Genomic DNA, 26,081 nt, shown 5'->3' on the forward strand with positions numbered 1-26,081 from the left:
TAAGGCTTAGCTGAAAGTACCAATTTGCTCCAAACTGGGTGAGAAAACAGATACGACTTGATGTGATGAACATCAGAACTAAATAACTTTGAGGAAAGATATAAGAAATCTTATGGTACATCCGCACACAAGGATATATTTTCACTTCATTTGCAAGTGTTGTATAACCAGAGATGCAGAGGCCTTATAACTGATTGATGCTACGATTTGTTCGGGAAGTATTAAGACAGTTTCTATAGTGGACTTCATAACTTAGATCAATTGAATAAGATATTTTACAAGTTTGGTACTGAAAGTTCATTATGAATATGCCAGTTAGCCTGATAAGTCCCATTGACGAAACAGGCTGAGGCTTTTAAAGAGACAGAAGCCATGGAAAAGAAGTAACAGAACCCAGTACTAGACCATTGGCGTCACCTGTCGCACTTTTGAAAAATAATAATGAGTAGATAAATAAGGCCACAGATAAGGATGTCTACCCACCATCAAGGGTTAACTATACTTCAGATGCTCTATCAGGAACAATTTTATTTTTAACATTGAATCTTAAGAGTGAATAACAGGAAGAGGAAACTGACGAAGCAAGTAGGGAGAAAATAGGTTTTGCTGAATTAAGTGGATTGTGACAATTTATTACTCTCTGGGCTATGTAATACACTTGATACACCTCAATGGTTTATGAAGTGTATTTTTTCTGAACTATCCTGGATGTCGTACTCATTTACTTGGATAGGATACTCACACACGAGAAGATCTTTTGTAATGTTTATGAAGGGCTGAAGAAAGTCATTATAATGAGAACCTTACGCTGAATCCAAAGAAGTACATGAAATGTTTCGTCAATGGGTTAGTTTCTTGGAATACATAGCCAATAGAGAGGTATTGTATACAGACCTGTCTAATACTAAATGTGTTTATAATTGGGCAATATCAAGGAACACATTTGTTTGACCTGTCATTGTAACATGCAGGGCATTCTCTACACATATTACTTAAAACACTAATATATCCAATGAGACCACTCAGTGTTAACAAGCATTTCACCAATTCAAGAAATGTTTAGCTACTAGTTTTAAATTAACATAATTAACTTTTAAATATCCATTCATTTTAAATATATACGTTGGTGATTTTACAGTGAAAGTAGTTTTATCTAAAGTATACAGGAATAAGTAATTGTCTATAATAGCAAGTCAGTGAATTATGTAGAAAGTTTATATTCTACAGCTTAAAAAACTTCTTTTGTCTTCAATTATATTTAGTCTTGTATTTATTCTTCCTTAAATATTACCTCAGTTTCTTTTAACTTTATTTGTCTCTTGATTTTTTATTCTTGTCTTTCTATTAAATTTATATCACGTTCTTCCCATTTTTCTTTTTCATTCTTCTCCATCGTCTTTTAATTTATCTGTCTTTTTCTTCTTGTCCTTCTATTGATTGTTTCTTAAGCTTTAGCAAATTTCGATTTCATTTTGTAATCAAGTTGTCATCTTGGAATTAACTATCTGAGTCAAAGTCTTATTTTATTGTCTCCAAAATAACCTCGCTTCAAACGTCAGTGTTGTAACGTGTTTTACCATTAAGCAGGTTCTATTGGACTACTTGGCAAAAATAACAATCCAGCAATTAGGTTAAAAAGTGTTCAAATTTGGAAGAAATCATGAAACTTCGTGGGTTTATAGAGTTTTGTGTGAGGAATCGTATAAAAGCAAACCCCACTTTAGATTTTACCTCTAGGTCCAATTACTTAATATATTATCTAATATGTAAGAAATGCAGTGTGGTTAACACGAAAATTTATATTAACACTATATTTTTTTTATTTGGTCACCTTCAAATGATCATTAATTGTTTTCTCTTGTGAGCATTAACCATATTATAATTTTCTTTTAAATTCTCCCAAATTAAAGAACGTTTAACCCAAGAAATATTCACGACTTCGGCAGTTTTTACAGATAATCCAATTATCGCCCCTCGCTAGTACAGCGGTATGTCTACGGATTTATAACGCTAAAATCAGGGGTTCGCTTCCCCTTGGTGGGCTCAGCAGATAGTCCGATGTGGCTTTGCTATAAGAAACATACACATAACCCAATTATTTACAAAATTTATGTAGCATAAATGAGATAACTACTGACATTAACTTAAGCAACTATATTTAAGGAAATTACCCACTCAAAATCATTCCACTTCCGATACAGAGTGCAGTTACACGAAAGACTGACCTGACTACTTTTACGCGGTGCTCTACAAGCTTTTTATTGCCACACAGATCACTTCTAGAAACCACTTTAATGTTTCTAGTAATGTTGTCGATCGCGGTGGCAATCCTTCAGTTGTTGAACGCAACCCTATTCCTCAGGGTTAGGTAGCTTCTGCCTAGTTATAATTTTTTGTCTCCAAGCATGGCCTATTAGATATATTTGCTTTCTTTGCGTGTTATAGAACACCATGATAAATAGTCGTACTCTTACAGTTTCTCTTTGTTTAAGAATTTTGTAACTTACATAATTATTGATGTTCCATTTACATGATATTTACCATAAGATCTGAAGGGAATTTTGAAGAACTGTTGGTAATTGGAGCAAACTGATTATCGGTGAAAGTTACAACTGGTAGAATACATGTATATTGAGAAGGAAGTTGTAAGATTTGCCTCGAATTTGAAATGCCAAAATTTAAAAACGTTCTGTAGAGGTTGATTCCAAGTCAGTTTCCATTTGAATGTTGAGTTAGGGAAATGACAGTTCAGTGGAAAGACTCTTTTGTTGTTCTGGAACTTAAGTTGCGATCTATGCTGTTTACATTTCCAGTGGTCACGAGGCCTTTCTTGAGCTTTAGTGAACACACAAGGTGCGTAAGCTGTTGCCCATGTCAGACGATATTTGCATTACTTGGTGGTATGAAATGGCCAATTTCAACGTGTGGAGTTTATCAACTAATCCCATTGTCCGAGCCTCAGCATGGACGACAAGGAAAAGATAGATAGACAGTAGTGTTTCCCAGTTAGTGTTGTATCAAAATGTTGTAGATGCAGATCTTGAATGCTTAACAACATTAAATATGAGAAATTCAAAGACTGTCACGGCACCATGTGTAGAACCTTGGTGATTTCTCTAATTTTTGATCTCATGCCCTTTCAAAATCACATTTACAAGTGCAAACAGTGATACTGATTTTTCATGGCATGTAATATCTATAACATTTCTATTTCTCTTCATTATTTCCCATTATTTTATAATTGTGCTGCTTTTGCGAGATACGTTGGTTCTGTATTACATCTTTCTTGAACTGACTCTACCCATACCAGCCGTTTTTACCTGCATAGCAATGTATGTATATCTATTAAATATAAATAAAATTGACAAACACAGTGTAAATATTCAAAAATAATTATTTTCACTCAAAATTTACGCCATTTAAAGCATAAGATAATATTTATGCACATCAAACACAGAAAGGTCACTTTATATCATAAAAATTCATCTTTTTACAGGAGTCAAATGCAAATACCAATGAATGCACTACAGGGTTCAGACCTAAAATGTTGGTTGCTTTTATGTAATTTTACATATATGAAAGTACGTGACCCTAAAGATTGGGACTTTCTTTTAAATTTGAACAATGCTTCCACATATTTCAGCTGAACCAATGGACTTTAATGCCAAGTCTACGTAATGATAACGAACTAATTTATTTCTTAAATAATATTTGTCACGTGCTACATTCATTTTGTACATTTGAACAATAATCCGAAGACTAACGACTTGTAAAGTTAAATGAAGACTAATGACTTACTTGTAAAGTTAAATTTCTGCACTAAACAACTGATAACAAACCAATATATAAAGTAAATTACCAAGAGTTTAACTACAACAGCATGAGAACAGCAAACGGAACAAACTGTCAGAAGACTTGATATTACTGAAATTAGTTTTGACACATGCATGTCTTATAGCCGGAATGCAACGTCAAACTGAAGAAGACACATGAATGTGTCGCAATTAGTTTCTCTAATGTCAAGACTTCTTACAGTTTGTTCCATTTAATGCGTTTTTTTACTGCTACACAAATATTGTGTTATTTTTACCTCAACAGAACCTTGAAACCTCTTGTTGTAACACATCTTTCCACAAATGTAACTTTGAAAATTTTCTTGTTAAACATGAACGCATTAATGTATATATATATATATATATATTAATACATCTTGAAAAGGTTCATATTAACCCTTACATATTTTATTTTATTTTGAAAAATATTTTAAGAAATATAAGCTAGCTGCTGATTATCATCAGACAAATTTCCACATCTGGCTATTCTATGATTGAGAACAAAACTAAACGTTTAAAATTAACCTGAAGTCTCTTGTCTGTCATACCAGCGACTGTTTTGTTAACTTTTCCCTGCATTTCCATACGTATGTTTATTCATTTATATGTGATAGGCTTGGCATGGCCAGGTGGTTAAGACACTCGACTCGTAATTTGAGGGTCGCAGGTTCGAATTCCCGTCGCACTAAACATGCTCGCCCTTTCAGCCGTGGAAGCGTTATAATGTGATGGTCAATTCCACTATTCGTTGGTAAAAGAGTAGCCCAAGAGCTGGCGGTGGGTGGTGATGACTAGCTCCTTCCCTCTAGTCTTTCACTGTTAAATTAGGGACAGCTAGAACAGATAGCCCTCGTGTAGCTTCGCGCAAAATTCAAAACAAACAAACATATGTGGTAAGAGCACTAAAATAAAACAGTTTTCAAATAATACCTTAAAAGGTTTTCTATAGCGCTATTTTTGCGTTAAAATAAGTTTATGTTATCTCAGCTCTCCTTAATTTCTTCACTTAAGATAAACACTCAACTAAATATTAATATCTGTTCATGAACATACATTAAGTTTATTCTGTTTAATTAATAATTTTTGTCAAATTTATTGCGACAAGTTCAGCATTCATAAGCATCTTTAGCCTAAATGAGTTTATGGCTCTCATGATGAAATATAAGTAGTCAAACCTAAATATTACACTCTAAACCCAATTAAAACGTATTTGTTGCATTATTTTAACTAAACGTGAATTATTTTAATGGCAAATTGTATTCAGGTTTTATTTTATTTTATTTTTGGTAAATGAAAGTAAGATTTCTTCCAATGCTTCTTTGAAACAGGATTTAGAAATATTTTATATTCTATAAAGTCGGATACATTCAAGCAATCGAACTTCTCTTCAGAGCTCAGATAGACGTTTGCTATGTATTTAAATAAACTTATGTAAAATTGAAATAAGATTACATTTTCGTCAGACTGTTAAGGTATTTACGAACAAAAGCATGCCACGTTCCAACAGATTCGACAGCTAGTATAACAAGTTAGGTTATGTTTGAAATTCTTCTCTCAGAAATATTCATGCAAAGTGCTAATATTTAATTTTTTAAAAAATCAGAGCAGATACACTTTAGGACTATTTAACCATTTATCTTTCAAAAAAAATGAATCATGTAATTGAATATTTTGGGCATTATGAAATACGTGAAGTATAAACATTTTTCTGGGATATCATCGGGTATCTCTCTACGATCATAAAACATTAAAGCTTAATATCCACGAGATGGCGGGTGTATGGTGTGTTTGGCGCGATTTCCATAATATTAGGATGGGGTTTTAAAGTATGTTAAACTATAAGAAATTGTTTTATAAATACTACTATAAATGAAGTTAGAAATTGTACATGATTTGTAAGGAAAATATAATATAGTTTAAGTATGGGGATTCAAGGTCTGCTTCCATTTTTGAAGAAAGCTTCTAGAGAGGTTAATATTAATGACTTTACTGGGATTACTGCTGGAGTGGATGTCTATTGCTGGCTTCATAAAGGAGCATTTTCGTGTGCTGAAAAATTAGTCAAGGGAGAGAAAACGGATGGGTAAATCTGATGTGATGGGTCCTAAAGATATTTTTGAAATATATTTAATCATGTAATTTTTGGTTTTTAATTTGCTAACCATGTTTTGGTGTACATGTATTCAAATGTTTTGTACTGGAATTGTCATTTGAACATCAAGGTATGAAATTGTAGTTTACTTTCATTGCTATTTCAGATTTCTGCTGTTAGGCTGATAAGTATTACTAATATTCGTAGTAATAATAGACCTGGCTCCAGCTCTTTTTCCCTTTGAGGGAGGCAGAGTAAAGGTTTTGATGACTCTTGTTTATGATTTTGTTTATAAATCTTACGATATTTGTAGTAAAGGAACCAAAATGGAATGTATTGAAAAACTAGTTAACTTTCTGTAATTCTGAAATATTTGATATGCTTTTAATGGATACCTCAAAGTACTATACCAGTATTCCCATTTCTATTGTCACAGCCCAATTGATATTAGCATATTTAATAATTGGGATATTTTTTTCACTTTTTTTTTTTGTTTTAGGTATGTTATGTACTGCATGAAAATGGTGAATGTGCTGCTGGGAGCTGGTATAAAACCGGTATTGGTTTTTGATGGACGACATCTTCCATCTAAAAAAGTTACAGAACAAAAGAGAAGAGAGTAGGAAAATAATTATAGTTAATGTTATAAATAATTATATTTAATTAATAAAGTATGTACTGTGTGGAGAAAAAATACTTGAACTAATCTAGAATTTTATATATATGATACTGTACATAGCAGTAAATGAGATATTATTTTTAGTGTAGTTGACATATATATTTTTAACTTTCATTCATGTTTCTTAGAATGATTACTATCAGGTGTTTAACACAGATAAGATTTTTGATATGTACAGACTTCATTTTGGTAACATTGATAAATTACCCAGTATTTTACCTTTTTTTTCAAATGTAAGAAAATGGTTTTCATCCTTGTGCATTAGAAATCTGATTTATCCTGTAAATCAAATTTAATTGTTGTCATCTTACTTTCCTGCTTTAAATTTTAGCAGTTATCTCTCAAAGCAATTAGCAAATTTTTAATAAAAGAATCCATATGTTGATATGTTTGCCATAATATTTACATGTTGTAGGAAAGATCTGGTGGTTTACATTCTGTGATGCCAAGGTGTAGTGTGTGTTTAATCTTTTCTGCTTTTTTAAAAATAAGATAAAGTGACTCCATTTTTTTTAAACCAATTTCTCTAAAGAATTTTACATTAAACATATAACTCAATGAATTGTATATATAAGACTGCAGAAGAAAATGGTTAAATGTGTAGTAATGTTCTAGGAACCGAGAAAAAAACAGGAAAAAAGCAAAAGAATACCTTCGAGAAGGAAAATTAAAAGAAGCAAGGGAGTGTTTTCAGAGAAGTGTCGACATCACCTCAGAAATGGCTCATGAATTGATTAAGGTTAGTCTGTGTGTATCAGATTGTGAAATATATTGATCTTCAGTTTTGTTTATCTGTGTGTATCAGATTGTGAAATATATCAATCTTGAGTTTTGTTTATCTGTGTGTATCAGATTGTGAAATATATCGATCTTGAGTTTTGTTTATCTGTGTTTATCAGATTGTGAAATATATCGATCTTGAGTTTTGTTCATCTCTGTTTATCAGATTGTGAAATATATTGATCTTTAGTTTTGTTCATCTGTGTTTATCAGATTGTGAAATACATCGATCTTGAGTTTTGTTCATCTCTGTTTATCAGATTGTGAAATATATTGATCTTTAGTTTTGTTCATCTGTGTTTATCAGATTGTGAAATACATCGATCTTGAGTTTTGTTCATCTCTGTTTATCAGATTGTGAAATATATTGATCTTTAGTTTTGTTCATCTGTGTTTATCAGATTGTGAAATACATCGATCTTGAGTTTTGTTCATCTCTGTTTATCAGATTGTGAAATATATCGATCTTGAGTTTTGTTCATCTGTGTTTATCAGATTATGAAATACATCGATCTTGAGTTTTGTTCATCTCTGTTTATCAGATTGTGAAATATATCGATCTTGAGTTTTGTTTATCTGTGTTTATCAGATTGTGAAATATATTGATCTTGAGTTTTATGTTTAATAACCAGATGATTTAATAATTTATGAAAGCTTTTAATTGTTTATGAATTCTGAAAATGTTTAGTTACTGGAGACATTAGATTAGGTCAAGTAGTTTAATAATATGAATATATATTTAATGAATTACTGATTGATTGACTGAAAGGGGCTGTAGTTTAGAAACTGAGGTGTATTTTAAATTTACTCTGTTAAGTACATTATTTTGTTAAAGTTATAACCTCGACACTGAAACTGTTGACTTTTAGTTTGTTAAAATTAAAATGGACAAAAAATAACCATAATAACATAGAGATTCTCCATCTTTAATGGTTACGTAAGACTGTACAAAGTTCTTTTGTGATGTGTGATTTATAACCAACATTAAAAAGAAAGACATTGCTTGATGTTAACTTTGAGCTTGACAGATAATTGACTGTTTTGATTTGTAAAAAGAGTATGACCGAGAATAAAAAACCATAGATTAATTGTATAGACAATATATATAGAACATTTGTGTGTTAGGGTTGTATATGATTTTCTTAAGAGGAAAAAGATATCAGTTGCTTGTGCAAGAACTGTTTCAACTACAGATTGCTTAATTACCACAAGGAGCTGTAGGTATCTGATTACAAGGCTGATATGTTTAGTGTACTAAAATAGAAGGGATTTCTATGGTTCAATAACATTTTCTTTACAGGCGTGTCAACAGAAAGGTGTAGATTACATTGTAGCTCCATACGAATCTGATGCACAGCTGGCCTACCTCAATAAAATTGGAATTGTACAATTAGTTATTACAGAAGATTCAGACTTGGTTTTATTTGGATGTGAAAAGGTATGTTCATTGAAACGTTCTTGTATTTAAATACTGACTGTAAAATAATATTGTATTTATTTATATTGCCTTTAACTTTAAATGTGAACAATGCATCTCTTTCTGCTATTTTCCATTTTTGATATGAACAAGGCATGTCTTTCTGCTATTTTCCATTATTGATATGAACAAGGCATGTCTTTCTGCTGTTTTCCATTATTGATATGAACAAGGCATGTCTTTCTGCTATAGTTAGTTTTCAATGTGAACGGTTCTGTTTTTAATAGTTAAAGTTTGAATGCATATACTAATCATAAAATTAATGATAGGTTATCTTACGATATGAAAAGTTTTTTCCCTTATGTTTAAATGTAAAAAATGCTCATAAAAACTGCAAAACACAAAACATGAAACAACTACTTTTCACATATCTCCAGGTGGACCAAGCAAAGCTCCATCAATAGGGGTAAAGTAGTGATAAAACACACCCATACAAAACACAAAACTGAAACTTTGTGTGTGTCTTCCTGTGGACCCAACAAACCTTCATGCCAAAGTTGGTGAAGGTCCGTTAACAGGAGGCAAAGTAATGGTAAACAAAAAGCAAAAACATCCATAAAAAAAACAACACAAAATGTGAAATGAAAATTTGTATGTACCCCTGGATGGACCAAATGAACCTTCATATCAAGTTTGGTGAAGTTCCATCCATGTGAGGCAAGGTAGTAAAAAACACTCATAAAAACCACAAAATGCAAAACAAAAGACTGTACTAATATATATATATATACATATAGTGGAGAGTTATGTTAAGATAGTGATTTGTTGCCCTCTTCGTGTCTTGCTATTTAGGAATTTCTTACTTAGGAATATTTTACTACATTGGTATACTGGTTCTTAGCCTGGCTAGCTATCTAGTAGTAACTTAAATATGCTATTTTGGTTTATGAAAGGGTTATTTACTACAGTTCAAGATGACTAATTTGTCATACCACCACAGACTTTCAACATTTATGTAAAGATATACCAGTATGAAAAGTGTGGATAATATAATTTATCTATTGACTTGTGGTATATTTGGTATTTATTAAAGGACTAGCCTTCATAGATTTCAAAGTAATAACGGTTCTTCTCATCCATTGAAATAAACCTTTATTGTAAATATTTATTTGCTAACGTTAAAATTATTAGTTTAGAAAACATGCATGATGTCAAATTATTATTGGAAGGGAAAGAATATTTTGAAAGAGAAAAAATGTATCTGTATGCACTAAACCAGGATTTTGTAAAAATAAAGTGTTGAATCTTAAAGTTAAAATATCTCCAATAGATGTTTATTTTGTATGAATAGTTATAACATTCAGCAGAAGAAAAGATAGAGATTAAAAAAAGAGGTTTAATTTTGAAAAATTTTATAAAAAGGAAGTTAGATCCTTTTCTTGAATGATTTGTTAATATTTTAAAATTTATAATAAAACAAATATTGAATTAAGGAATATGAAACAAATATTTGTCAAAATGTGTTAATTTTTGAATTGAAATAAATTGTATATATTCATGTTAAACATCTTATTCAAGGTTAAATAAAATTATAATTAAAATAGAATCAAATTCGAATGAGTATTTTGGTGAAAGAGAAACATTTTATGTAGTAATAGATTTTAGACATAAAGTATGTGATGATTTAGGTCTTTCACATTTAGTTCATAAGTGTTCAGAAAGAAATATTCCCAATAAAATCATTTCAACCTACAGTTAATTTTAAAAAAAATAAATGTATAGGAAAAAATTTATTCATGAATAATATCTGAAAGAAATTTATAACTTGACTTGTAATAGTTTCAATAGTGAATTTATTGAGTTTTTTTATTATAATCATATTATTACAGATAACTTAGAGGCTTTGAAAGATAAACATGCTCACCCTTTCAGCCATGAGAGCATTATAATGTTACAATCAATCCCACTGTTCATTGGTAAAAAAATAGCCCAAGAGTTGGCAATGGGTGGTGATGACTAACTACCTTTCCTTTAATCTTACAGTGCTAAGGTAGGGGTGGCTAGCACAGATAGCCCTCGTATAATTTTGCATGAAATTTGAAAAACAAACAAAAAACAAAACTAAATTTAGAACTTTAAAAAGACAAAAAATAAAGGTAAAATCTTTAAAAGACTTAGAAAAAAATAGTGATGATTATATTACCAAAGTCAGTAAAAAATCTTTTTTTTTGTACAAGGAAAAAAACTGATTAAAGACTTTAAATAATCTTTTCAACATATAAAATATTTTTTCAGTATTTTTAAAAATGAAGTAAAGGAAGTTAAAGAAAAAAATTCATTATTACATTTATTGATAAAACTGGTTATAATTTTGGTTTTATATGAAAAAAGTACGTGCACATATTTTAATTAATGAAATCAATACAACAAACATGCTTACAAAAAGCCCTTTGATTAAAAATGATTATTACTAATTTTAAGAAAGCAATTAAAAAATGGAGTATAAATACAGACTTCTCATTATAAATTACCAATTTCTGAAATTGCATAAAACTTGTATTAAGTTCAGGCTTATTACACACTCTTTACACATCTACTAAATTTGTTTCTGTTACACTCAATAATATTCTAGATATTTTATTTGAAAAATAAAGTTACTCTAATCAAAGGATTTGGATCATTAAAATCAATAATCCAGTTTTAGATTGACCAAAACTTTAAAAACAGCCAACTGTGTTATTCCTTATGATTTTGATACTCTATATATTAAAAATAGTTCTGAAAGATTTAATCATGGTTTTTAATATAATAATTATTTTTATAATTAATTTCAAAATAATTATTTAATTATTTCAAAATGAAAATTAACAAAACATCAATGTAAAAACATACTTAATTTTTGTCTGTTTTATATAAACAGTTTTAACAGATGTAAACAGTTTTCTGATAAGCACTAATTTCTCTTCAAATGGTATCAGTTCTATGAATATATATTTTTCAAACAGGTATTAAACTGTAATCTTTATATTTTCTATTAGATTGATGATTTAATTGCTATTAATCGCCCACTGCTAGTACAGCAGTAAGTCGACGGACTTACAACGCTAAAATTCGATTCCCCTCGGTGGCCTCAGCAGATATCCCGATGTGGCTTTGCTATAAGAAAACATGCTATTAATAACTTGTATTTTGAATAAGATCTAATATATTCAACAAAACTTATAACGGAAAGAAGTAATGGATGTGATATTCATCCACATCACTTAGTAATGTTTTTAAAGATGACTATTACTTGATAAGAGAAGAGAATTTGATTTTCCATTTTTGTTTTGTTTACTTCTAACAGTGTAGTTCATCCATATTGTTAAAAGGAATTGTCTCTTAATTAAAAAGGTTTTTAACAATTTGTAATTACAGTAACCCTTTTATATAAAACTTTAATTTTATTCATAAATACACTGGAAAATAATGTTTATAAGGACTGGTATATAAGAAGAAATGTGCATGTTTTTTTTTTTTTTGTAATAAATGTAAAACTGTATTGAATATTAAACTCTCGTTTGTGGAAACTATCTTGTAGAGAATGTAGAGGGCGTTAGTTACGCAGGATTATCCTTGTTTTAAGTAATAACATATTTAGTTAGATATTTATTCAGTATACCTGGGTGAAGAGAAAACTTTAGGTAGCTAAGCTATCTCAGCTCACCTGGTTTATACTTGAACCAGGCAAGCTGATAAAGGGAAAACTGTGTTAGGTGAAGGTTTTTAGTACTGGTTAACATCACTAATTATTAAGTAGAAAAGTGAAGGTTGGGAGTTTTGTAGAAATATAGAATGGTTTATTTCTAATATGAGAAAATGTTTTGCTTTTTTATTTTATTGTCATGTTTTCATGTGTGAGTTGGGTTCTTTAGAGTAGATGTTTGTTGGCAATAAATGTTAACAATAAACAAACAGCACACAGTCCATTTGTTTTAAAATATTAAAACAAGTCACACAAATATGCAAGTGTTGGTTACCACAGTTGTATCCATATCTTTAGATAATTGTATCGTTCATCAAAATCCACACAGGCTGGTTCAGTTAATTTAAAACACAATTGTTAAGACAAATTATTCCTCTATACTCTGTTATTGCAATACAATCTTTGATAATGCCACTCTACGCTGTTAATGCTGAATTCACAATTACTCAGTCTAAATCTGCTCATCTATCTGAATTTCTAATGTGTATTTATAGCCTAACATAAGTCTAGAACATTTCACAGGAAACGAAATATTATTTTACAATGACATAACAATCTACAGTTCACAATAATTGAACTACACAATGTACGACTCATTAACAGTTATAAAAAAAAAAAAAAAAAACTTCAAGGTTATATCTAAATGTTGAAGGTAACTACCTCCCAATAACTGGCTGCAGACAGGGAAAGGGTAAGAGTTGAGATATTATAAGTTTAAGCACTCAACTCTCACACCTAAATTGATTCTCTGTAGTTGTTGGAGAGCTTGACATTGGCATCAGGATTCTCTGTAGTTGTTGGAGAGCTTGACATTGGCATCAGGATCTTGTCTGATAAATGAAATATTGACCTTTGACATTATCCATTATGACTTAAGAGTGACAAGAGGGTTGGTAATGAAGGAATAACTCTGATCTTCTTGTAATACTCTGATTTATTTTCTGTGTGTATATGTTATATATACATGTAATTTTTTTAACATTGTACATAAGGTTTATATTTCTGTATTCTTATCTGAGTTATAGATCTGAAATGGCAAAATGACGTTGAGAACCAATGTTTTTTTTTAATAATTTGTTAAGAAACCAATATTGAAATAAATATACAAGTATTTTTTGGGGCAAAATCTGTGTAATTTTTTAGTCACCCTTTGTTGTACTTCAAGTTGATTTGATATAACAAATAAGTTTCAGTTGTTCACAGAAAGCACATCACTTATGTACAAGTCTACTTTGAAATTACAATTTATTAACAAAGCATACACATAAACGTACCTTCAGAAAACCAGAGTTTAGTAAATGAGACTTCAAATGTTTTTTTACAAGTGTAAGAAAACTTTTTTAATACAGAGAAAAGTGACTTTTACTGTATTAGATAAAGTCAAGTTACCTGCAATTTCTTCTTCTTCAGATACTTTTTAAAATGGACACAGGTGGGAGAGGTATTCTGGTTGAAAAGACCAAGATTCCTGTAACCATGGGAAAACATGCTGAGAGTTTTACGTTCGACAAGTTTCGATACATGTGTATTTTGTCTGGCTGTGATTATCTCCCATCCCTGCCAGGAATTGGATTAGCTAAATCATGCAAGTTTTTCAGCTTGACAACTAATCCAAACTTAGAAATGGTGAGTTTTAATAAAATGGTAAATAATTATAAAGTACATGAAACCTGTAGGTTGTAAGTAACCTTGAATACAACTTTTTAATTAATAGATATAAGTTTGATATTGACTTTATCAAACATAACACTTGTGTTTTTCTTTGTTGGTGTTAAGAATGCATAGAACTAAAAGTTACTAGATAATGTGCCAAATCAATGCACGAATAAAGATATACGGCCCTGGGCCACGGAAGGTGACATGTCGGCAGATCTAAACACCAACATGTTACGAGTATGCACCATGGGAAGTTATAGCTACTCGCTGATGTATCTTTTCAATGTAACAGGAAAATGTATTGTGTGGTCATGTGAAAATGTCAACTGTGAGTGTGCACAAGAAGGTAATGTTTATTTTTATCTATACCTTAGTTTTGGACGTATTTACTAACTTTTCTGCTCTACTGAGAACTACTACCTCTCACCACAGGCCTTGAACAAAACTCATTGATACGTGTATTAATCATCATTAGAGACTATAGCGCTCTACCAGTAGAAGGAAAATGCACATTTCATGTGCTGTAATCCTAAGGGACAAAGACTTGTATCTTTCTTTGACACTGTTTGTCTTCAGATATGCTTCATATTGTTCCTTTGTCTTATAAATTGTTTGATCTTTATTCTTTAACTTTCAGATAAACCTGTTTCACTTTTACATTTGTAATGAAATATTTTAACTCTTAATTTGATTGTTTCTACTCCACATAAAATTTATTTTCACTACAAATTCCTGAATCCTATGTTTCTGCTACTTCTCAAAGTCCTGCTGTTTCAATGGTGAATGGAGATACCCTGATGGTCAGCAGTTTTACTTCCATGTATCCCAGGTAACTGGCTCTCTTCTACCTTCATCTTGATTCCTAGTTCTACAGTCATCTGTTTCTATTGCTCTGTCTTTTAATAATTTTGACCAACTATTTCCACTGCCTGTCTTTGATTCTGTTTCTTTTCTACTGGATGAGAATAATAACCCCACCTTTGTTTTTCTGATTACTTAGATACACAACATTTTTTTCCAGTTATTTTGATAAGTATTGGGGTGCATTCCTGCCTTAGCTTCTTCCTCCGTCTATTTTTTTCATTCTCTCCATTCCCTGTTACTTGTGGTTATACTGATACTTGTTTTTTTGTCTTGGTTTACCCTGGCCCCCAACAGTCTTACTCATTCTTCTGGACTTTATAGCAGTGTTTCTATGGCCTGTGACCAAGATTTTCTTCTTTTTTTTTAAATAGATTTTCAGTCCTCTGAACTTTTCCCATTTCAGGTTAATCTTCTCATGTTCTGTCTTGTCATCATCTTTCTCTTACTCAGTTTCTTTGCTCCACATTGTGTTCCCAACAGTTCTGCTGAGGACATTTGTTCCTACTTGTTTACATTTTGGCTCAATCTCTTCTTCTGCAGTACATCATCTGGCTTGGTTTCTCTATTTCTGGGAATTTGCATGCTTATTTTTGGACATTCACCTACCTCAGTCTTACCTCAAGGATCTCCATCTATCATCCTTTCTTTGAGGTAGTCTTTGAAAGTATTGCTTAACTATGGAAATTCTAGCTAAGGCTGCTTTTAAGTAGTCTTTTCTAATTAGTTTGGTTTCTTGAATGTTTAAATCCTGGATCCCTAATGGTTTCTTCATATTTTATGGTCTTGTTCCTCTTCGACCTTTGTTCACTGCCCATGGAGGACATTGAAAGAGGACTGTGTAGTCTGAGATGATTATAACAGAATGATTTTGAAACCTTAGAAGTGCTAGTGCTCCAAACTACAAGTTTTTTAAACACGTTTTTTTACTGAACTATTTATGCATCAAAACTGGTAGTGGGTCAATCACACGTCCATTATAGGATTCCTGATAACCTACGAGTGACATACACCCAAAAATTTAAATAAGAATACTGTCAGCATAATTTCACTAATTACTGCTGGGGTCATCTTTACATCATACGTAATGGATGAGCAATTTATTTGGACCCACCCAGTAGTGAACTGTATAACAGGAAGTCAGCAGTTTGAATATTGGGTTTCACTTATTATGAGTGGTAATATCTGAAGTATGTTAATTATCCTAATGTCCAGCATAGCTCAATGAAGGGGACTGTATAATCTGTGATGGTTATATCATAGCAGGGCTCGAAAGTAGTGAGAGCCTACAAAAAGTGTGTGCTAGGTAGCCTGTATGACCCCTTAAAATCAAGAGTTATCAAAAGTTTGGCTCCACATGAAATTGATTTAAGCATTTCTTCACGAAGCAGAACTTGTGACAAACCATGAATGGATCTTCCCAAACACTCTTCAGTCATATAAAATCCATAAACATCATCACTATTAATGTCTGTACATTGAATGTTTAATTCAGGGATGTGTGTGCTAGCTGCCCTGGTGTATGATTTATATGGCATGTAGAGGCTATTATACCCAAGGAACAGTGTGTATGTGTTGTGTAAACAGATCAGGCAATGTGGTTTCAAGATGATGTGTTCCAGGGAGTTTGTAACTTTTGCCAAGGCTGTCGTGGCTAAGGTACCACAACTTGATTGAGACATACTGAAAGATCTGTGCTAGTGAACAATAAAGCCACAAGTAAAGCTGCTTGCCCATCTGTCAGAATATCATACTCTGGGAGTCTGTGACAAAAGAGCAAACCAAAATTCCATGGTAGATATTTTGATTTGAAAACTTTCAGGTCCAGAAGGAACTTGAAAAGTGACCAGGGGCAGTCATAAGCTGTAATTTTTAAATGCCCTGCCATGAAATATTTGATTGAACAACCACAAAGGCTGCCAAGAAATTAAGATTTACTATTTTTGAGTGATTTGATAAAATAATTTGGCACTTCATGTTGTTGGGACGTGAGAGACACGATAACAACCACGATTGGTGAATAAAGTGAACAAAGAGAGCTGACATCTTGTAATAAATGTTGGGGATAAACCAAAACAGATGGTATCTAAAAAGGGAAGTTCATTGAAAGAAAGAGAGGTTGATACTGAAACTAAACTGTATGTATACTTTTATGAAGGCTTGAATGTAAAAGGTGACTTGATATTGACAGAGCAGGAGTATACATTGAAGGAACCAACACTGTACCAATGATATCCAGCTCAAAATTGACACAAGTTGTTTAAATAAGAGTGACAATTGAAGTTCAAGATGATTGACTAATTAATTCTTGATAGGGGACAAATAAATCTAAAGCTAGTAAAGATGGTAACATATAAATGAGGTTAACTTTATTGGAATTGATGACAAAAGTAGTTTTGGCTGAAGTAATATATAAAAAATGTACAGGGTGGCCCGTAAGTCCCTACCCATCCATATATCTTATGTATCCAGTGTATCTGTATGGTGTCACCAGTATTCTTGTGCTCATGTACCCACGTACTTGTCACAATACGCTTTTCAAGTGTAAATGAGCTTACATCGGCCATATTTCTCTGAAAAAAAGAAACAAACTTATAATACATGCGTGAATATAACATAATAACATATGGATGGGTCGGGACTTATGGGCCGCCCTGTAGTTTAAATTTTGAATATAAGAGAAGTAGGTTTTTAGAAAGTGTGGATCTGTTGATCCAATTAAAAAACGTTTTTTCTCAGTTAGTAATTGTCTCATCTTTTCAACACGAATGGTGCAAACTTTGTGTAGAGTCCATGATATGACTTGAGTCCTACATTTTATTCCAAAATATTCATAATATGGTCTTCATAATGATTGTGCAGTGTTTTGTCCTTTATTTTGCTACTACAGATATAACATTTGTAGCCATAGTGATGAATAAATAATATTAAGAAGACAAAATAATGTCACAGTGCACACACAATCAAATACTCTTCAGGCATGACCATTGTGCAACCTGTTAACCATTTGTATACTAGTGGTGTGTTTCTCACATTGCAAGTGGTCTAAAGGAATCAATAGCTAGTGGTTGTGAACATTTTAAACATAATAAAATCTGACCCAATTTCAATGAAAACGATTCACTTGTGTAAAGGTGTGTATGGCTTGTGTGTGAAATCTGTATGTGGAATGAAGAAATGGATATTTTCAAAGTTAGCATACAGGAATTACAGTATAATAGGTAAAAGTGTCAAGACAATAAAATTATCGCAGGCCTGTATTATTAACAAACAATTTTTGTTCTTGTATTCGATGTTCGGTAAGAATTATTAAATCTTATTATTAACCAATAAAAAAGATGATTTTGTTTGTTCAAATATGTTCCTGGCAACATTAGTAATCATGATGTAAGGAACCCAAACTTGTCCAACATTTCCTCGAGGAAAATTATTTTAAGTTTTGTTATTGCTGTGCAGAATAGACAATTGAGTGAATCAAACTGTTCTTGTTAACCCTTACAGAACTCAAGATACATGGGTTACAGTTTTTAAAATGGCTACTTCCATTTTAATTTTAGGTATTGCCAAAGATACCAACATACTTGAAAATGCCAAACTTAGAAGTCTCCTCTGAATACAAAGAGAATTTCATTAAAGCTAACAACACATTTTTGTATCAGTTGGTATTCTGTCCTCTTCAAAGGCGTCTTGTTCCGCTGAACCCGTATTCTGAAGACATTGAACCAGAGACATTGTCTTATGCTGGAGAGTATCCTTTCAAATGTTTTTATAAATTTAAAAGAGTTGTAGCATTGTATGTACTTACCTTTTGGTTTTATATTTGAATTTAATTTATCCACAGCTTACTATACTTAGATATCTTAATATAATTATTTACTAATATAACTTCTCTCCCAAACAGTATAATCCATAAAACAAACATGTTAAGTTAACTGATAATTATTTATATTCATGAACATTGTAGTACTCATGCATTAACATTTACTCATTACGAAACAAAAATGTGAAACACTGGGTGGTTCTACGAGACATTGGTTTGATCCAAAAATGTTGGTTCTAATTCTTATTTTTTTCTCTCTTCCTGACAATTTGGAGAATTTCAAATTGAACACATTTTTCAAAATAAATATTTTTTATTATATTTTAAACTAGTGATTTTATTTGAATACCACAAATAAAGAGTGATTTCTCATTAATAATGTACTTTATAAAACTATATACTATCTATTTATATAAACCAAACAATAAACGTGAACCACAGTTGTCTGTCTGATCTCACAAGTTGTTTTAAAGAAGTGATTGAACCACTTTCGCTGAAGTTGATAGAGAAACTGAGGTAGACCTGTCCCAAAAATGGTGCATAAACAGATAAGCAAGTGAATGAAGTTAAAGTTTGATATGTATTTCAATTTTCCCACCTCAGTGGCAGGAATGAGTGCTCTGCTGAGAAAAGAGTTTGATAAAAAATAGATGAGAGAAAATGGTGTTTTATAGAAGCGTGTACTTCTAGTATTTTACATCAAATGAATGGATTATATAACATTGGTGAAAATGGCAAAAGGTGTTGGCCGAGGCCACATTTTGACATTGTTTTTATAGGCCTAATAAATCAATCACTTTTATCAGTATATACATACTATTTTCTTACAATTTTAGGTTTTGATTGGGAAGGAGCACCATACTTGTATTTTGAAGTACAGATGTAGGTGAGATATATTTGATACTTTGATTTTGAGGCATATTCTGAATAGTGCCCAAATTAACATTCAGTATCCTAAAAACCAATAGAGATGAAGAATATTTTGTAAAAATTAACAGTTCTTAACTTCTGTTTGTCACAGATATTTTGATGATGCTTTGCAGTTTGCTTTAGGAAACTTGCATGTCCACACAATGAAACCAGTTGACAACTTTGATCCTGATAAAGTAAGATATATTAAATATTAAGCATCATTTACAGAGTTGTTAGAATACTTTTTTAAATATCTTTTTTTTTAATTTATATTTTGTATTGATATAGTCTGTGTAAACATTTTGAGTTAAAAATATTTTTATTGTATCTCTAAACAAAGGCAAAAATTCCCAAAAGTATGATGTGGTCTGGCAAAGAAAATTCAATGCTTCAGCTTAGCATTTGGGATAAAAATTATAAAGTGTCTGAATCCAGCAAGGAAAAGCTCCAGAATGTATCAAGAATTCCAACTACTCGTGGAAAAGTACTCACACTTGAAACTGATCAAATTCTTCAGTGTATTAAGCCTACAAAACGAACTAGAGAAAACAAAGGTAACTTTTGTGGGTAGACAATCTTATTGTTCAATGTCTTTGGTGTTACTCAATGAAATATTGTTTTAAAATGAGATATGAGTCGGTTGTTTAAAGGTCAGTTAAAACTGGGTCTTGTTTTAAGAATTAAGTTTACTTTCAGAACATTAAAGTCACTTAAGTAACATGCTCTGGAAACATGACTATTGTATATGATGGGTGTATGAATAAACAGAAACACAGGACTTTTATACATGATGGATCTACAACTTAACAAAGAACTGTGGCTGAACAGAAACATGTGACTGTCATACTTGATGGAGTTATAAATAAGCAGAAGCATAATTACTATACTGGACAGAGTTGTAGCTGAACAGAAACATGTGACTGTCACACTTAACTACAGAAACATGTGGCTGTCACATTTAACTACAGAAACATGTGGCTGTCACACTTAACTACAGAAACATGTGGCTGTCACACTTAACTACAGAAACATGTGGCTGTCACACTTAACTGCAGAAACATGTGGCTGTCACACTTAACTGCAGAAACATGTGGCTGTCACACTTAACTACAGAAACATGTGACTGTCATACTTAACTATGACTGAATATTCAATCAATTTATTTTTCTTTACAGTTCTTGCCCCTGTGAATCCTGCACCCTCAAACGAAGAATTATTTTCAATATACATGTCACCTTCTCCTAATGCCAAAAAAAGTAAAGTAGAGAGTAATGATGAAGGTAGTGTTCTTCAAGTAATTGCTGAGACCCCAGAAAAATCTAAAACCATTCTGAACAAATTTAAAGTTGATGGAAACAAGCCCTCTTCAACACCTGTTGTTCGCAGTAGGTAAGGAAGGTGGTTCACACTAAAAGTGTAAGCAGTTAAGCAGGAAAGAATTGCTTAATAACATGTTTTTATCTTTGATTGTAATAATGTGAAAGAAACAAGATCATTTTTTCTTAATTAACACCACTTAAACAACTAAAATGTTTTTAATGTACTCTAGCCTAGTATTTTATCAAGAAGAAACGTCTACGGAGAGAACAGCACTGGTCAGTTATAAGTAGTATCACTATAGAAATCTCTTAGCTCTTTCTTATCTCAGAAATAGATCAAAGAAAAAGGTTTGTTGAGATGCTTCATTAAAGAGGAATAAACTCGCACCGCCGTGTCGAAAACTGAGTGGAAATATTTTTACATTTTGATGCATTTAATTTTTTTTTATTTTTTTTTTTACTGTGTGTTAGGTTTTTCTTCAAGTCACCCCCTCAAGAGAACGCAATGGATCATAAGAATGAACAAAGTAAAGTTTCTTGGTTGGATGAAATTGACAAACAGTACAATAGTGTCCAGACAGATCTGTCTGCCGTGTCTCGGCAGCCACGAAAGAAAGTTGTTGATGACGAAAATGTCAAACTGGAAGGACGTGATCCAGAAGTTGACACTTCTGCTAACTTCAGTTCTACCAGGAATCAAGAAGAAATATCTTCCTTTTTAGATGAAATAGAAACTTCTTTTGATGACAGCTTACTTTCATTAACTCCAAGAAACTCGAGAACTTTTCAGTGGAAGAGGGACAAATTACAAACACTTTTCTCCTTTCAGAAGAACAATCCTAGCATGTGTCTTCAAAGCAGCCCAGCTTGTCAGTCTGGTTACAAGCCTATATGCCCTTTAGGAGAAAACAGTGATGGCTCTCAAAGCCTATCTCCCCTAACAAACTGTAGCATAGATCAGGAGTCTTTTCATTTGTCCCAAGATTCTGGAAAACTGTCAGAATCTCAACCATGTAATTCTTTCTTGGACGATGAAAAACTCGCTCCTCTCTCTTCCACTCCTATATCTCACAACTCTTCCTCTCCTTCTCAAGTAATCCAAGAAACTGATGATCTTGTAAGCACTGCAACTCAGAAAATCAGATATTCCACAGGAAAAAAATATGGTGAGATTGAAATTATTGTGATAAAATAGCTTTGTGTGTTACTTAAATTACTTTACTAATGTACTGATGTTTCATATATAGTGATACTTATTAGAATATAGTGAAGACTGGTAATAAAACTTGAATGGTTATCTGGAGCTCGTTGAAAGATTAGTGGTATTTGATAATGATTTATTGACAGCTAAATGATTAGTGCATATCATACAGAACCTTCTGACCCCTCCTGCAAACACAACACGAGTGCACTGACTTTATAACTTTTTTGATCACATTATTTTAAAATGGTAGTTTGGTTTTTAAGTACTTTGTGAATTGCATTTTATTTCATATCGTGCATCTTTTCTGAAGGTTGTTATTTGCGTATTCTGTACAAAAACACAGTTTTTGACTGAAAATATTTTGACACAAATTATGTTAAAGATAATTTGAACAATTCATACTTAGCAAACATCACACTGATGTTGACTAAATAACCCACTCTCTCCCAGTTATGTTTACAGTGTGCAGTAATCTTGCACTGACATTTTATTAATCAAATAAAGGGATAAATAATTTAAAAAAATGTTTTATTATCACAGTTGCAATAAAAAATAATTAAGTATCCAGTTAGCATATTTATTATATGCAAGTTATTTTAATTGGATAAACATAAAATATATGCACAAGGTTTGAAGTTAATGGAATATTCTGCTGTCACCTACCACAACTACTAAATGGTGAACAGCTCATGTTAATAAACATTACAACTCAACCAAACCTATTAAAAAACCTTTATTTAAGCAGTAAGCTATCATTATTGAGTTTGAAGCAATCTTCAAGTCATAATATCAAATCTATAAAGTTTAGACACACTGTTAAGTGTCTAGAAAAAGGCAGCCTAAAAATTTACAATAGCAATGCTTAATTGACATCCATATTTATTATATTAGTGTAGAAATAATCAATTAGTGTGCTGTTGTTTTGACTGAATTGTAAACCAGTTTTGTTTTGTTTTTTGAGAGGGGGATATTTTTAAACCATCAACCCTACTGAATCGTTTGGTAATTTTGCAATGCAACTAATTTGCTATTTGAGCTTTAGGCCTAGTGACTTCTGTAGAGATTAAAGACATCAACATATTGAGAGATGTGTGCATCTGGGATAATTAAGTGTGCAGCATTTAATTGGTTGTTGTGCAGGTTAGAGAAAAAATTCGTTTAAACATTCTAGTACCTATTTATATAACTTGAAATAATATTTGTTTTTTGAAGAGTGGGTGAAAGGTTCTCTCCTACCTCTGTGTTTGCTTATACAACATCAAATTATACAGTTATTAATTACTGAAGAAAAGTGGGTGAAAATGATTTGGTTCCATAACCTCGCTCTGCTTCTTGTACAATTTTAAAGAATACAGTCTTTATTTGTGTGTACCTGGTGAGTTTATTGATTTACAGTGCTGACATCTGGGATCATTTTCCTGTATTAGACATAGCAGGTAGGTAATTCAATGTGGCTTTGCTGTAAAACAATTTCTTACAAAAAAAAACAGAAAGATGGACCAGACTCGGTGGTCTCTTAATGGCAGTGGTAATTGAACCAGTGGCCCTAAAATCATGAGTTCTCCCTTTTATTATGTAACTTTATATAACAACAAAGCAAAGATTAACTTAATACTCACATTAGCTGATTGTTTTCCTGACAGTTTAACTGTATAAATTAGATTAATTGGTTGTTGCAAAAATGAAATATTAATAATGGAAAACAACTAATTTTCATTAGTCAATTACTTTCATGACACTACTTGATCCGTTTACTAAACAATATAATTGCTGACCTCAGGTAATTCTATAGCTGATCATTGGTTATCTTATTATTTCATTATATGGTTACATTACAGTTTGTTTCTGCTGACACGTATGTATCCTTTGTGTTGTATTTACAGATACCAAGTAAATCATCCATTGAATATTGTTTAAAGTTTTTAAAAATTCAGAAAATGTATATAAAATAGGCAAGCATTTCAGTTTCAAAGAAATCAAAGATTAACAGAATGTCAGATATTTCAGTGTAATATATCTAATTAATTAATTAATCAGAAAGATGATGGGGTTTGTGTTAACCATGACAGTGTATTAGAGTTTAATGATCCAATAATTGTATAACTTAAAAGGTTGGTTTTACTGTCATATGATTATTTATTTAGTCCTTCCTGTATTTATACTGAACAGTTAATTCAGTAATTTATATTTTACATCTGATTGTAGTGTCTTGTTTATTAAAATGTTTGTGGTATTTTATTTAGTTGTAAAAATACATTTCTTTTTAACATATATCTATCTTGATTGGTTGTCAATACATTAGTTTTATCGTCTTATATTTTTAGCAGATACAGGAAAATGTCGAAGAACAGGTTTGTCCAAAAAATCACCTGAGACAACAACGGGGACTAAGAAACAGCTGAGTTTGAAAGAAAGTCTTTCCAAGTTTCAGTTTGATAGGTATGTGTAGATCTTATTTAGAATGTGGATCACGGTTCTTCACTTGGGATATAAAAGTTATATTTCTATTAATGTCTTTTCAAATTTGGTTTTCAGCAATCTATGAATTCTCATCTTTATATTTGTCTGGTTGTTATTTACAAAAGGTATTGAAAGAAATTTTATGTGAAATTAAACAACAGATTGAGTTTCCAACGCCCATTACAGTTGTATTAACATTGGTAACTCTTGTTGCTAAAACACGACCGTGAAATCGTTTAAGTTCATCAGTAATACAAATTTCTACAAAATTTGTCTTTGTGCTTTGTATATTTTCTTCACAGAAAAAACGCAAGTGTGTAGCAATGTAGTCCAACATTAATCGTAGATCAAAGAAGAATCCTGGCTTGATAATGACATGAAGATTCAGTACAGAAACTTGTGTTAGGCTTAATTCATTTCCAGAATCTGGTATTATAAATAGTATATATATATTTGTTTAACTATAAAGCACAGACATTGAGAGTAAGTTAGCAATACGGCTTCATTGAACACTATATACTACATGCATGTTTTAAATTAAGATTTGTAAAAATCATTGGGTTTGTATGTTAAAAGTTATCAATATAGTTGTTTGTTCTTCTTTGTTATAATCTCTAGGAAAAACTTGCAGTTGAAAACGATTTTTAAATGTTAAACCTTTTTTCTGTTACTAAACATTCTAGTTGTCTTGTAATTCTATGTGACCTTGTTCCCATGTTAACATTTAGAACAAACAGATTGTGTAACTGTGGTATGTTCTGATAATTAAAAACGAAAGAGGGATATCTCTTAAAATGTCTGAAACGAGGTATTTATATTATAAAATTAATCGATGAAGTAAAGGTCATAAATTTAATATCTTGTTTTGCCCATTTAAACTAATCAATGAAAGATACTGAAAAATCATGTAAGATAAACAAAAAAATGACTTCAGCAATCTGTCGGTGTGTAGGTTTTTGGTTTTATGCTGACTAATTAAAAGATATGTGTTGTAACATCTGAATTAACCACTAGTGATGAAATAAAGCTCAAACTAAAAATTACTCTGACAGTTTTGTATAGTATTACATTGTTTACGTGTATAGGTAGAATTAATCAATAAAAACTGTCATGTACTTTTGGTGAATGTTAAACTTTATATTTACTGTAGCCTTGATGAATGTATGCATGTATAAAAGATGTTTTAATTTTTAGATGTAAAATGAGGTTTGTAGATACTTTTCTCATGAAAGGTTTATTGTATAAATTTCTCTGTTTCCAACTTGGAAAGGACAGCTATTGAGAATAAATGCATTTGTACTTA

At 31.4% G+C, this 26,081-nt stretch overlaps 1 protein-coding gene across 5 annotated transcripts; it reads left to right on the forward strand.

Moving 5' to 3' along the window:
* Positions 1 to 5,560: 5,560 nt before the first annotated feature.
* Positions 5,561 to 26,081, forward strand: tos (Exonuclease tos). 5 transcript variants are annotated; one of them, XM_076458011.1, is made up of 12 exons: positions 5,561 to 5,659; positions 6,425 to 6,544; positions 7,220 to 7,343; positions 8,685 to 8,822; positions 13,957 to 14,172; positions 18,621 to 18,811; positions 19,905 to 19,989; positions 20,136 to 20,349; positions 20,971 to 21,184; positions 21,586 to 22,280; positions 24,643 to 24,757; positions 25,081 to 26,081. In XM_076458011.1, the coding sequence occupies exons 2-12, from the start codon at positions 6,432 to 6,434 to the stop codon at positions 25,097 to 25,099; spliced, it is 2,124 nt and encodes a 707-aa protein (XP_076314126.1). In that variant the 5' UTR covers positions 5,561 to 5,659; positions 6,425 to 6,431; the 3' UTR covers positions 25,100 to 26,081. The 5 variants fall into 5 exon arrangements, with proteins under 5 accessions (XP_076314126.1, XP_076314123.1, XP_076314124.1 ...); XM_076458008.1 differs by having other exon boundaries at positions 5,592 to 5,916; XM_076458009.1 differs by having other exon boundaries at positions 5,592 to 5,916; positions 24,646 to 24,757.

The sequence above is a fragment of the Tachypleus tridentatus genome, chromosome 9, assembly GCF_004210375.1.
Source record: "Tachypleus tridentatus isolate NWPU-2018 chromosome 9, ASM421037v1, whole genome shotgun sequence".
In the NCBI taxonomy this organism is placed as follows: Eukaryota; Metazoa; Arthropoda; class Merostomata; order Xiphosura; family Limulidae; genus Tachypleus; species Tachypleus tridentatus.